Source organism: Anomaloglossus baeobatrachus, chromosome 9 (assembly GCF_048569485.1).
Source record: "Anomaloglossus baeobatrachus isolate aAnoBae1 chromosome 9, aAnoBae1.hap1, whole genome shotgun sequence".
Lineage (NCBI taxonomy): Eukaryota > Metazoa > Chordata > Amphibia > Anura > Aromobatidae > Anomaloglossus > Anomaloglossus baeobatrachus.
In genome coordinates, this window is record NC_134361.1 from 218,140,758 (window position 1) to 218,154,101 (window position 13,344).

The 13,344-nt window shown below is 43.5% G+C and overlaps 1 protein-coding gene across 10 annotated transcripts in view; it reads right to left on the minus strand.

Moving 5' to 3' along the window:
* The window catches only part of GRIN1 (glutamate ionotropic receptor NMDA type subunit 1), a 130,677-nt gene that overhangs the window by 20,420 nt on the left and 96,913 nt on the right, over positions 1-13,344 (minus strand). For 3 of the 10 annotated variants that reach the window (XM_075324517.1, XM_075324515.1, XM_075324516.1), the window contains one exon: positions 6,840-6,950. The exons of 4 other annotated variants lie outside the window; for them this stretch is intronic. In XM_075324517.1, the coding sequence (XP_075180632.1) occupies positions 6,840-6,950 (111 nt within the window). Of the gene's footprint in view, positions 1-6,839; positions 6,951-8,151; positions 8,198-10,958; positions 10,976-11,058; positions 11,108-13,344 lie in introns of those variants that run through there. 3 more of the 10 variants (XM_075324525.1, XM_075324519.1, XM_075324523.1) reach the window with 3 other exon arrangements.

Below are 13,344 nucleotides of genomic sequence, written 5' to 3' on the forward strand. Positions count from 1 at the left end.
TAATGGGCCCACATAGCCCTCCATACAGAATAATGGGCCCACATAGTCCTCCATACAGAATAATGGGCCCCACATAGTCCTCCATACAGAATAATGAGCCCCACATAGTCCTCCATACAGAATAATGAGCCCCACATAGTCCTCCATACACAATAATGAGCCCCACATAGCTCTCCATACACAATAATGAGCCCCACATAGCCATCCACACAGAATAATGTGCTCCACATATCCCTCCATACAGAATAATGGGCCCCACATAGCCCTCCATACAGAATAATGTGCCCCACATAGCCCTCCATACAGAATAATGGGCCAAACATAGCCCTCTATACAGAATAATAGACCACCCATAATCATCCATACAGAATAATGGGCCTCACATAGCCCTCCATACAGAATAATGGGCTCCACATAGCCCTCCATACAGAATAATGTACTCCACATAGCTCTCCATATAGAATAATGTGCCCCACATAGCCCTCCATATAGAATAATGTGCCCCACATAGTCCTCCATACAGAATAATGAGCCCCACAAAGCCATCCACACAGAATAATGTGCCCCACATAGCCCTCCATATAGAATAATGGGCCCCACATAGCCCTCCATACAGAATAATGGGCCCCACATAGCCCTCCATACAGAATAATGGGCCCACATAGTCCTCCATACAGAATAATGGGCCCCACATAGCCCTCCATACAGAATAATGGGCCACACATAGTCCTCCATACAGAATAATGGGCCCCACATAGCCCTCCATACAGAATAACGGACCCCACATAGCCCTCCATACAGAATAATGGGCCCCACATAGCTCTCCATACAGAATAATGGGCCCCACATAGCCCTCCATACAGAATAATGGGCCCCACAGAGTCCTCCATGCCGAATAATGGGCCACACATAGCCCTCCATACAGAATAATGGGCTCCACATAGCCCTCCATACAGAATAATGGGCCCCACATAGCCCTCCATACAGAATAATGGGCTCCACATAGCTCTCCATACAGAATAATGGGCCACACATAGCCCTCCATACAGAATAATGGGCCGCACATAGCCCTCCATACAGAATAATGGGCCCCGCATAGCCCTCCATACAGAATAATGGGCCCCACATAGTCCTCCATACAGAATAATGGGCCCCACATAGCCCTCCATACAGAATAATGGGCCCCACATAGCCCTCCATACAGAATAATGAGCCCCATATAGCCCTCCATACAGAATAATGGGCCCCACATAGCCCTCCATACAGAATAATGGGCCCCACATAGCCCTCCATACAGAATAATGAGCCCCACATAGTCCTCCATACAGAATAATGGGCCCCACATAGCCCTCCATACAGAATAATGGGCCCCACATAGCTCTCCATACACAATAATGAGCCCCACATAGCTCTCCATACACAATTATGAGCCCCACATAGCCCTCCATACAGAATAATGTGCCCCACATAGCCCTCCATACAGAATAATGGGCCCCACATAGTCCTCCATACAGAATAATGGGCCCCACATAGTCCTCCATACAGAATAATGGGCCCCACATAGTCCTCCATACAGAATAATGGGCCCCACATAGCTCTCCATACAGAATAATGTCCCCACATAGCCATCCACACAGAATAATGTGCTCCACATATCCCTCCATACAGAATAATGTCCCCACATAGCCCTCCATACAGAATAATGAGCCCCACATAGTCCTCCATACACAATAATGAGCCCCACATAGCCATCCACACAGAATAATGTGCTCCACATATCCCTCCATACAGAATAATGGGCCCCACATAGCCCTCCATACAGAATAATGGGCCAAACATAGCCCTCTATACAGAATAATAGACCACCCATAATCATCCATACAGAATAATGGGCCTCACATAGCCCTCCATACAGAATAATGGGCTCCACATAGCCCTCCATACAGAATAATGTACTCCACATAGCTCTCCATATAGAATAATGTGCCCCACATAGCCCTCCATATAGAATAATGTGCCCCACATAGTCCTCCATACAGAATAATGTGCCCCACATAGCTCTCCATACAGAATAATGTGCCCCACATAGCCCTCCATATAGAATAATGTGCCCCACATAGCCCTCCATACAGAATAATGAGCCTCACATAGCCCTCCATACAGAATAATGAGCCTCACATAGCCCTCCATACAGAATAATGGGCCCCACATAGTCCTCCATACTGAATAATGGCCCCACATAGCCCTCCATACAGAATAATGGACCCCACATAGCCCTCCATACAGAATAATAGACCACCCATAATCCTCCATACAGAATAATGGGCCCCACATAGTCCTCCATACAGAATAATGTGCCCCACATAGCCCTCCATACAGAATAATGGGCCCCATATAGCCCTCCATACAGAATAATGGGCCCCACATAGCCCTCCATACAGAATAATGGGCCCCACATAGCCCTCCATACAGAATAATGGGCCCCACATAGCCCTCCATACAGAATAATGTGCTCCACATAGCTCTCCATACAGAATAATGGGCCCCACATAGTCCTCCATACAGAATAATGGGCCCCACATAGCCATCCATACAGAATAATGGGCCCCACATAGCCCTCTATACAGAATAATGGGCCCCACATAGCCCTCCATACAGAATAATGGGCCCACATAGCCCTCCATACACAATAATGGGCTCCACATAGCCCTCCATACAGAATAATGGGCCCACATTGTCCTCCATACAGAATAATGAGCCCCACATAGCCCTCCATACAGAATAATGGGCTCCACATAGCCCTCCATACAGAATAATGGGCCCCACATAGTTCTCCATACAGAATAATGGGCCCACATAGCCCTCCATACACAATAATGGGCTCCACATAGCCCTCCATACAGAATAATGGGCCCACATAGTCCTCCATACAGAATAATGGGCCCCACATAGCCCTCCATACAGAATAATGTGCCCCATATAGTCCTCCATACAGAATAATGGGCCCCACATAGTCCTCCATACAGAATAATGTGCCCCACATAGCCCTCCATACAGAATAATGTGCCCCACATAGCCCTCCATACAGAATAATGGGCCCCACATAGCCCTCCATACAGAATAATGGGCCCCACATAGCCCTCCATACAGAATAATGTGCCCCACATAGCCCTCCATACAGAATAATGTGCCCCACATAGCCCTCCATACAGAATAATGGGCCCCACATAGCCCTCCATACAGAATAATGGGCCCCACATAGCCCTCCATACAGAATAATGTGCTCCACATAGCCCTCCATACAGAATAATGGGCCCCACATAGCCCCTCATACAGAATAATGTGCCCCACATAGCCCTCCATACAGAATAATGGGCCCCACATAGCCCTCCATACAGAATAATGGGCCCACATAGTCCTCCATACAGAATAATGGGCCCCACATAGCCCTCCATACAGAATAATGTGCCCCATATAGTCCTCCATACAGAATAATGGGCCCCACATAGTCCTCCATACAGAATAATGTGCCCCACATAGCCCTCCATACAGAATAATGGGCCCCACATAGCCCTCCATACAGAATAATGTGCCCCACATAGCCCTCCATACAGAATAATGTGCCCCACATAGCCCTCCATACAGAATAATGGGCCCCACATAGCCCTCCATACAGAATAATGGGCCCCACATAGCCCTCCATACAGAATAATGTGCTCCACATAGCCCTCCATACAGAATAATGGGCCCCACATAGCCCCCCATACAGAATAATGTGCCCCACATAGCCCTCCATACAGAATAATGGGCCCCACATAGCCCTCCATACAGAATAATGGGCCCCACATAGCCCTCCATACAGAATAATGTGCTCCACATAGCCCTCCATACAGAATAATGGGCCACACATAGCCCTCCATACAGAATAATGGGCCCCACATATCTCTCCATACAGAATAATGGGCCCCACATAGCCCTCCATACACAATAATGGGCCCCACATAGTCCTCCATACAGAATAATGGGCCCCACATAGTCCTCCATACAGAATAATGGGCCCCACATAGTCCTCCATACAGAATAATGGGCCCCACATAGCCCTCCATACAGAATAATGTGCTCCACATAGCTCTCCATACAGAATAATGGGCCCCACATAGCCCTCCATACACAATAATGGGCCCCACATAGCCCTCCATACAGAATAATGGGCCCCACATAGTCCTCCATACAGAATAATGGGCCCGACATAGTCCTCCATACAGAATAATGGGCCCCACATAGCCTTCCATACACAATAATGGGCCCCACATAGCCCTCCATACAGAATAATGTGCCCCACATAGCCCTCCATACAGAATAATGGGCCCCACATAGCCTTCCATACAGAATAATGGCCCCACATAGCCCTCCATACAGAATAATGGGCTCCACATAGCCTTCCATACAGAATAATGGACCCCACATAGCTCTCCATACAGAACAATGTGCCCCACATAGCCCTCCATACAGAATAATGGGCCCCACATAGCCCTCCATACAGAATAATGTCCCCACATAGCCCTCCATACAGAATAATGTCCCCACATAGTCCTCCATACAGAATAATGGGCCCCACATAGCCCTCCATACAGAATAATGGGCCCCACATAGCCCTCCATACAGAATAATGGCCCCACATAGCCCTCCATACAGAATAATGTGCTCCACATAGCCCTCCATACAGAATATTGTCCCCACATAGTCCTCCATACAGAATAATGGCCTCCACATAGTCCTCCATACAGAATAATGTCCCCACATAGCCCTCCATACAGAATAATGGCCCCCACATAGCCCTCCATACAGAATAATGTGCTCCACATAGCCCTCCATACAGAATATTGTCCCCACATAGCCCTCCATACAGAATAATGGCCTCCACATAGTCCTCCATACAGAATAATGTCCCCACATAGCCCTCCATACAGAATAATGGCCCCCACATAGCCCTCCATACAGAATAATGTCCCCACATAGCCCTCCATACAGAATAATGGCCCCCACATAGTCCTCCATACAGAATAATGGGCCCCACATAGCCCTCCATACAGAATAATGGCCCCCACATAGTCCTCCATACAGAATAATGGGCCCCACATAGCCCTCCATACAGAATAATGGACCCCACATAGTCCTCCATACAGAATAATGGGCCCCACATAGTCCTCCATACATAATAATGGGCCCCACATAGCCCTCCATACAGAATAATGGACCCCACATAGTCCTCCATACAGAATAATGGGCCCCACATAGTCCTCCATACATAATAATGGGCCCCATGTATGGATGTATACATTTAAAGATGTCACATAGACTCCAATACATACAACTTTGGACTCGTTATGAGCTTTTTTTTTAGCCGGCTTCATCTCCGAAGTCGAAAACAATAGTGTCGTCTACCGCATTATTTATGTACGTGTCTATATCTATAGGTAATAAACCCTGAACATAAAGAGTTGACTATCAGAGAAATAACATGGGGACTTTTTACGGAAGTATAAATCCGAGTAATTCTTGAGTTACTGATTACTTTTATATGTGCCTCAAAGTTTTTGGGTCAATGCGATGACTTTTGAAGGTTCGGAATTCACATTGCCACATGTTAAAGATTCTTTAAGGAAACCTGCCCCCAAGTATCTACTTTCTAACCCATTTCCACCACTGTTTTTGACCTTGAAAATACTTTTCGAAATACAATATTAGTGGCCAGTTCTACATTACACATAGGCAGTGGGTAAATTATTGCAGAATACTAAGGTGAGTGCTGAGTAGGTTCCCTGATATGTATAGGCGGTATGTTATAAAGGTGTGAGCGTACACAAGGTATACAAGTTGGTTAAACTGCGACAATTTACAAGGTATACAAACCTAGCACATGGTACATCCACACAATTATTTTTTTCACATTTTTTTTCACATTTATAAAACACATTAAAAACCAGTTAACATACAATTCGACAGGTCATGTACGTTGTTTTTTTGTGTTGGTATAATCCTATAAAAATTGTTTGGTTAGGTCTTTAATCAAGCAAATTGTTGCATTTGGAATTAATGGAACATATCTAGAAAGGGTTTAAGAGTTAAAGGGGTTTAATTCTTGGTGTGGGGGGGGGGGAGAAAAGGGGGTGGGTGTCTCTTCAGCAAAACGCTGTCATCACAAACAAAAAAAGTACACAAACTTGTGACACGAACATGACTCTCAGTGATGTGAAACTTTGCCAAAATAACAAAAATTAGAGTGTGTCCAGAAGGTACAACAACGAACAGGAAGGAACACGTAAAAAGTAAAAATAAAAGATAATAAAAGGTAAAACACAAAAAAGTCTCGGTTTGAGAATGGCACCAATAAATGCAAGGTATATATTTTTTTATTTTTTATTTAAGAATAAAAATGATAGATTTGACCAAAAAGTTATAGACCAGCTCCATGTTTCTTGATGGAGCCCAGAAAACTAAATTTGCTTAGATTTTTATTTTATTTTTTTTTTTCGATGATTGACTGTTGACGAAAACATGGGGCTGGAATGTACTTGCATGTACAATGCGCAGCTTCTGGATGGGCGTTTGGCAACCAATGAAATGGTAGAAGAAATTAAGGAACAGAGAGATAGAGAAAGAGCCAAAAGACAAAGACGGAGAGTTTAGAAGAGAAGATGAAGAGGTTGAGCCATACAGAAAGGAGAGCAAGCGAGAGACAGCGAGAAAGAGAGAGTAAAGATCTTCCTCCGAGAGAGCAGGCAAGAGAAAGAGCAAGAGAGAGCGAGAAAGAGAGAGAGCTGATTCTTCTTCCTTACCGTGTCTTTGCAGGACCTACGTCTCTTGAAGCTGGAGGCCAGGGTTGAGGTGATGGACCTAAAAGAGGCTTTCTTTTTAGGGTCAGGTTCTGCTCTACCACTTTTTCTATCCTAAAATGAATATGTATAAGCAATTAGATACCTAATGTGTCTCTACTTCAGCTACCGCTAGTCTGAATATAGTCCAAGGTGATGAGATGTTGGCCTATGTTGTGGAGTGTCACCTGGCTACGGTGGATTCTCCACCAGAAGGGACATATCAACCAAATGGTCACCAGTGATATACTAGATGTTGGAGTGTCACCTGGCTATGATGGATTCTCCACCAGAAGGGACGTGTCAACCAATTAGATACCTAATGTGTCTCTACTTCAGCTACCGCTAGACTCAATATAGTCCAAGGTGATGAGATGTTGGCCTATCTTGTGGAGTGTCACCTGGCTACGGTGGATTCTCCACCAGACGGGACATGTCAACCAAATGGTCACCAGTGATATACTAGATGGTTCCTTGGTGGTACTGGGTGACATCCACCAAGGTCAAAATAGGAGTCATGTATAGCTATCTCTACTCACTATCGCTTTGTTCATGAGGGTAACTCTTGAGGGATCCATTAAAGTTCCACCGGTCCATACTAAAATGCCAATTTTGTAAAATGCGACGGTGACCATAAACGTTATCGCTAATCTCTGCTTTGGCATCGGACTGTGGTCAATTCTAAGTGGTAAGGGGTGTAGTAAGGGACTGTGCGGGTAACTAGAGAAGGTGAGGATCTTTAAGCTGGAGGCAATGTCACAAGAAAGATAGAAGACGGCATTAGAAAGCAGCCATTGTATGAGATTTCTGTAAAAAATGTAGTCAAAAATTTTAATGGTGCATTGGCGCAAAGCGTTTGTTCTGTTTTTTTTTGTTTTGTTTTTTTTTTTCCAAAAGCAAAAAAGTAAACAAAAAGAAAAATTAAAATAATATTTCTTTAAAGAAAAGAAAGATAAGAAAAGGCAAATAAAATAGAGAAGCATTAGCTATTTTCGACATTGCATAAGAAAATGTTGTGAAATAATAAAAGGTGGGAGAGAAAAGAAAAAAGATGAGGCTTGCTCTGTTATACCAACTTCGGGTATAACAAAAATTTATTCCATAGGTGCCCGGGCACCATCGATGGGATAAATTTTGGGATTTGTTGTTCTCTGTTTAGATAAGCATGCACAAATGGGGTTTAAGCGGGATGGATGGCATGGAATGACTATATTTTGCTCCATGTATTATCCCAAATCCAAATTTTTGCTTAAACAAATAGATTTTTTCCACTTGCCTTCCTTCTAGTAACGTGACACACTTTTGTTTTCTGTAGTTCCCACCTGTGGAAAGGTCTCAGATTGTAAGATTGTCTTTTTTTTTTTTCACAGTCCCCACAGAGTTACATGCACACGTAACATGTACAATTTTTTTTTTTTTTCCCCCTACGTTGACACGGGGTGCAGGGGATTTCTAGAAGGTTGGCAAGTGAAAATTGTGGTGCTCGTGACAGTCTAGTACCTCCGTCCGGCAGACGAACACGAAGGGAGAGTGTTCCCGAGAGACCAGACACCAGAAATGAGCTCTTACCATCTGTATTCAGGCTCAACTTTTTTTTTTTTTTTAAGGGGTGCGACAAAATTTTTAAAAAATCAGAGCAATTTTAAATATTTTGACTGTGTATATAAATATATATATATATACACCTAGATATTAGCGGCCATAAAGAATCTGGGTCATTAATTCATTTCTTGAAAATCCAATGAGAAGTTTATTACTCTGCTCTATTAGATTTATATCAACTTTTTGTTTAATACTATACCTACTTTGTATCCAAAATTATACATTATATACCTTATAATCAAATACTAAAAAAAAATAAATAAAAAATAATAATTCTGTAATTCCATGTATGGAGTCCTAACTCTCAGAAAAAGTACAACGTTGACATTTTTGTCACTGGCCCCTCCCTCAACTTAAAAGGGTCATCCCTTTAAATAAGTATTATATTACTCTTTCTTAAAGGGGTTGGACAACCCCTCCTAATTCCACATGCTTCCCCCAGGTCACAATAAGTCCTTGGTTCCACTTGCGTTTTGCAGAGACGAGTGCAATCTGATAAAACATCGGATTGCACTCGCATAAGTGCAAAACTATTGGGGAGTGTTCGACTGCGATTCTTTTCTCGTGCCATATCGGCATGAGAAATTAATCGCAGCATGTTGTGTTAGGCAGCGAGTGTCGGCTCACATACACCCATGCAAGTCTATGGGTGCGTATAAAACAATGGACTGCACTCGGGTGTCATCCGACCGCAGTGCGATGTACACAGAGACAGGCCAGGGAGGAGAGGGAGAAAGTGCTCTCTCCCTCTTTTCCGCAGCTGTGATCCGATTGCAAGATCGGATCACAGTCGCATGACCCTCGGCTCACACTCGCAGCAAAGGGTCATTAGCATATTGCTTCTCATGCTCTCACATCGGAAGCTATGCGCAAGTGGAACCGAGGCCTAAAGCCTTTACTCACCTCTCCTTCCACTACCATTCCAGTGGTGGCTCGTGTTCCCGGGGCTCACGTGGGGTTGTGATGTCACACGAACCATGTGTCCAATCAGTGACAGATTCTGTCTTCCCGCCTTTGGACCAAATGATCAATCAACAGGAAGTGAGCACAGCCGCAGTGCTCACTTCCTGTTGATTAACTTGTTTGGTCTGAAGAGGGGGAGAAGAAAGTCGGTGCTGATTGGACACTGGGCTACTGTGATGTCACAACCGCGGGAACACGAGCCCAGACACCACCAAAACGGCACAGGTACGGGAGATGAGTATAGGCTTTATTATTTTACCTGGGGAAACTATTTGGAATCAGAAAGTGTTGTCCTAGTTGTAGACAACCCCTTTTAGTGTTTTTCAGTTGGAATAATCTAACAATAACAAAAAAATGCTCCCATGTTCAAATATTGTTATTGCGCCTCCTGGTGTTCTTTTGATTTCTTAGAAGGTCCACCCTCTGTGCCCAGTGTCGGTGGTCGCACATGCTCAGTAGCTCAGCGCCACCACTCACATCCTCTTGTTTACCGCCTGCGGAGTGATTGCTCATATTGCTAGAGCTAATCAAAAAAGCAGCAAGGGGGCGCCATAACATGTTGTTATCCAAAATCTAAGACCAGGACCTTCTGTTGTTTTAAGTTTAAATTGTACCGGAATGGAAAAACAAAGCTGCCTTCTTCCAGGAACAGCGCCACTCCTATCCACAGGTTCCTTGTGGTATTGCATGCTACCAGGACCTTCTGTTGTTTTAAGTTTAAATTGTACAGGATTGAAAAAACAAAGCTGCCTTCTTCCAGGAACAGCGCCACTCCTATCCACAGGTTCCTTGTGGTATTGCATGCTAGACTATTCCCGTCAATGCAGCTGGGCTACAATCGAAGGCAAAACTATTGTTTTTTTCCAACCCTGTCCAACCCTTTTAATATTTAATCGGTTAATAACCCCTTTAAGGATTTTTTTTTTGCATTTTTAGGTTACATTTACCCCTCTCCCCATAAATCATTGTCTAGGTCTCCCAGGTCTGCGGGACCTCACAGAAAGAGCACATGCACCACAATATTATGAATTAATCTTGATTATGTAGATTGCAACTGCACTTTAGTTTTTTTTATATATATATATTTTTTTTAGTTTTTTTTTTTTTTACAAACCTGTTATTTTTTTCATATATAGATATTCATATGAACTTTATAATCACCAGCATCTGTCTTCAATTTTTTTTTTACAGTCGATTAATAGCAACATGGCAGCTAATTATCATCTATTACGCTACAGAACAGACATGGGTTCATTATCCATTTTGTCACCAACATATGTGGAGGAACGGGTTGATTCTGCGGCAATGGGCTGTCGGGGTTTGAAGAGCCTCAATATCTTGGTGACTGAGACACATGGTTGTGTGATAGCCATGGGGCTGTGTTTCAGTGTGGTATATGGAGGTCGTATGGAAATATATGAGGTTGAATGGAACAGTAAAGAACCCATGTGGATGCTGTAGACCATCAGGAAAGTGCAGTCCAATATAACATCAATGAAATGGATTCACTTGGTCACGATTCTTTGTTGCCCCGGCTGAAAAGGAAGGGTTAGTCTGACATCACATTCAACAGAATATGAATTCCTGTATACACAAACACATAGAGAAATAGTATTACCTGCTACAAAAGACAAAAACTAAAACTGCAGTATTCACCGGATTGATCACTGAAATAAAAAAATCAGTTCTAGTAAATAAAAATATATTTTTTTACTCTTTTGTGGTACATATAATAATATAATATACTATACAATAGGTTTACTCGAAGAAAAAACAAAATAAAAAGCTATCTGTGAATCTAATTTGATCTTTATTTATCATAGTTTACACCCATTTACCTAAATAATTGGAAGAGTGGTGTAGTGTGGGAGAGGGGACATGGGTGCTTGCTCTGGGTGCAAAAGTCTTAGGGGCACAAAATTTAGACTTTTTGTTTTTCAAATTTTGTGCCCCTAGGAAGTTGCGTCACTAGTGCCGAAGATCCAGAGCAATGCACATGCCCTGGAGTTGGGGCTGGACCTCTGGTTTGGGCGCCGCTCTGAACCATATTGATGTCAACGTATGCCGATACAGTTGGATCCTGTGTTAGAGTGAAGTTATACACCAATCTCCATCCTGTAGGCCACAGGCTTCCAATCTCCATTCTGTTGGCTACAGGCTACCAATATCCCTCCTGCAGACCACAGGCTACCAATCTCCATCCTGTAGTCCACAGCTTCCAATCTCCATCCTGTAGTCCACAGGCTACCAATATCCCTCCTGTAGGCCACTAATCTCTATCCTGTAGGCCACAAGTTACCAACATCCCTCCTGTAGACCACAGGCTACCAATCTCCATCTTGTAGGCCACAGGGTTCCAATTTCCATTCTGTAAACTGCAGGCTACTAACCTTCCTCCTGTAGGCCACAGACTTCCAATCTCCATTATGTAGGCCACAAGCTACCAATATCCCTTCTGTAGACCACAGGCTGATAATCTCCATCCTGTAGGCCACTAATCTCCATCCTGTAGACTGCAGGCTACCAATCTCCATCTTGTATGCTGCAGGCCAACAACCGCCATCCTGTGCGCCGTAGGCTACCAATCTCCATCCTGTAGACCTCAGGCTGCCAATATCCCTCCTGTAGGCCACTAGTCTCCATCCTGTAGGCCACAGGCTACCAATCTCCATCCTGTATTCTGCAGGCTACCCATCTCCATCCTGTAGACCTCAGGCTGCCAATATCCCTCCTGTAGGCCACTAATCTCCATCCTGTAGGCCACAGGCTACCAATCTCCATCCTGTATTCTGCAGGCTTGCAATCTCCATCCTGTAGACCACAGGCTACCAATCTCCATCCTGTATTCTGCAGGCTTGCAATCTCCATCCTGTAGACCACAGGCTACCAATCTCCATCCTGTAGGCCACGGACTACTACTCTCCATAATTAGGCCTCAGGCTGCCAATATACCTCCTGAAGCTCGTAGGCTGCCAATATCCCACCTGTAGACCACATAGGTCTGCAGAATATCATTGTTACGGCTCAATGACGTCAATGCAGTGTGACACCTGTCCTAGCCCGCTCTTTATGGATCAAGGGAAGACGACGACTCGGTGGCTCTAATCAGATGTGTATAAATCTTATTTTTTCATGGTGACATTATTACTTTTGGAGGGGGCACTTAGGAGGTCATTGCTTTTTAAGGGGTACTCAAGGGACAAGTTAGAAGGCGCTGGCAACCCACTGCTTTGGAATATGACTTGAACCCCATATATTTTAAATTCAAAAGCTGATTGATGTCAGGGTGCACAAATTAATACTTAAAGGCATGATACAGAAGAGACCCTTAATCCAGCTCTTTATGACCTACGAGTATATTCCTGGCAGCCTAGGAATAGATCAACTTTCAGGTAACAGTCTGGTTGCTTAGGATCAACTACCTAGCAACAGAGTTCTATAGGCAGTTGCCAGGCAGTCTTTCCCTAGCAACCAGTCTCAGGTCTTTAGGAAGATGAATGAAAGTGCAGAAGGTTTTACACTAGACCAAACCTATCTGTCTCTTGTAGTGTATATATATATATATATATATATATATATATATATATATATATACACATATATATATATATATATATATATATATATATATATATATATATATATATATATATATATATATATATATATATATGAAATCCTTTAAGAATGTAAAGATTTGAGTGTAATGGACGTATTATACCTAGAACTCATCTCAATATATGTCAGGAACGGGAATAAGTAAAGATTTTGAATTTGAAAAACTGATGGTTGCTAGGGATTCTGTTGCCTGACAACCTGATATAAAATTCCGTTGTTGTTAGGCAGTGGCTCCCTAGCAACCACAATGTGTTCCCTTACTGTTTCCCTAACTGCAGTTTTAGTA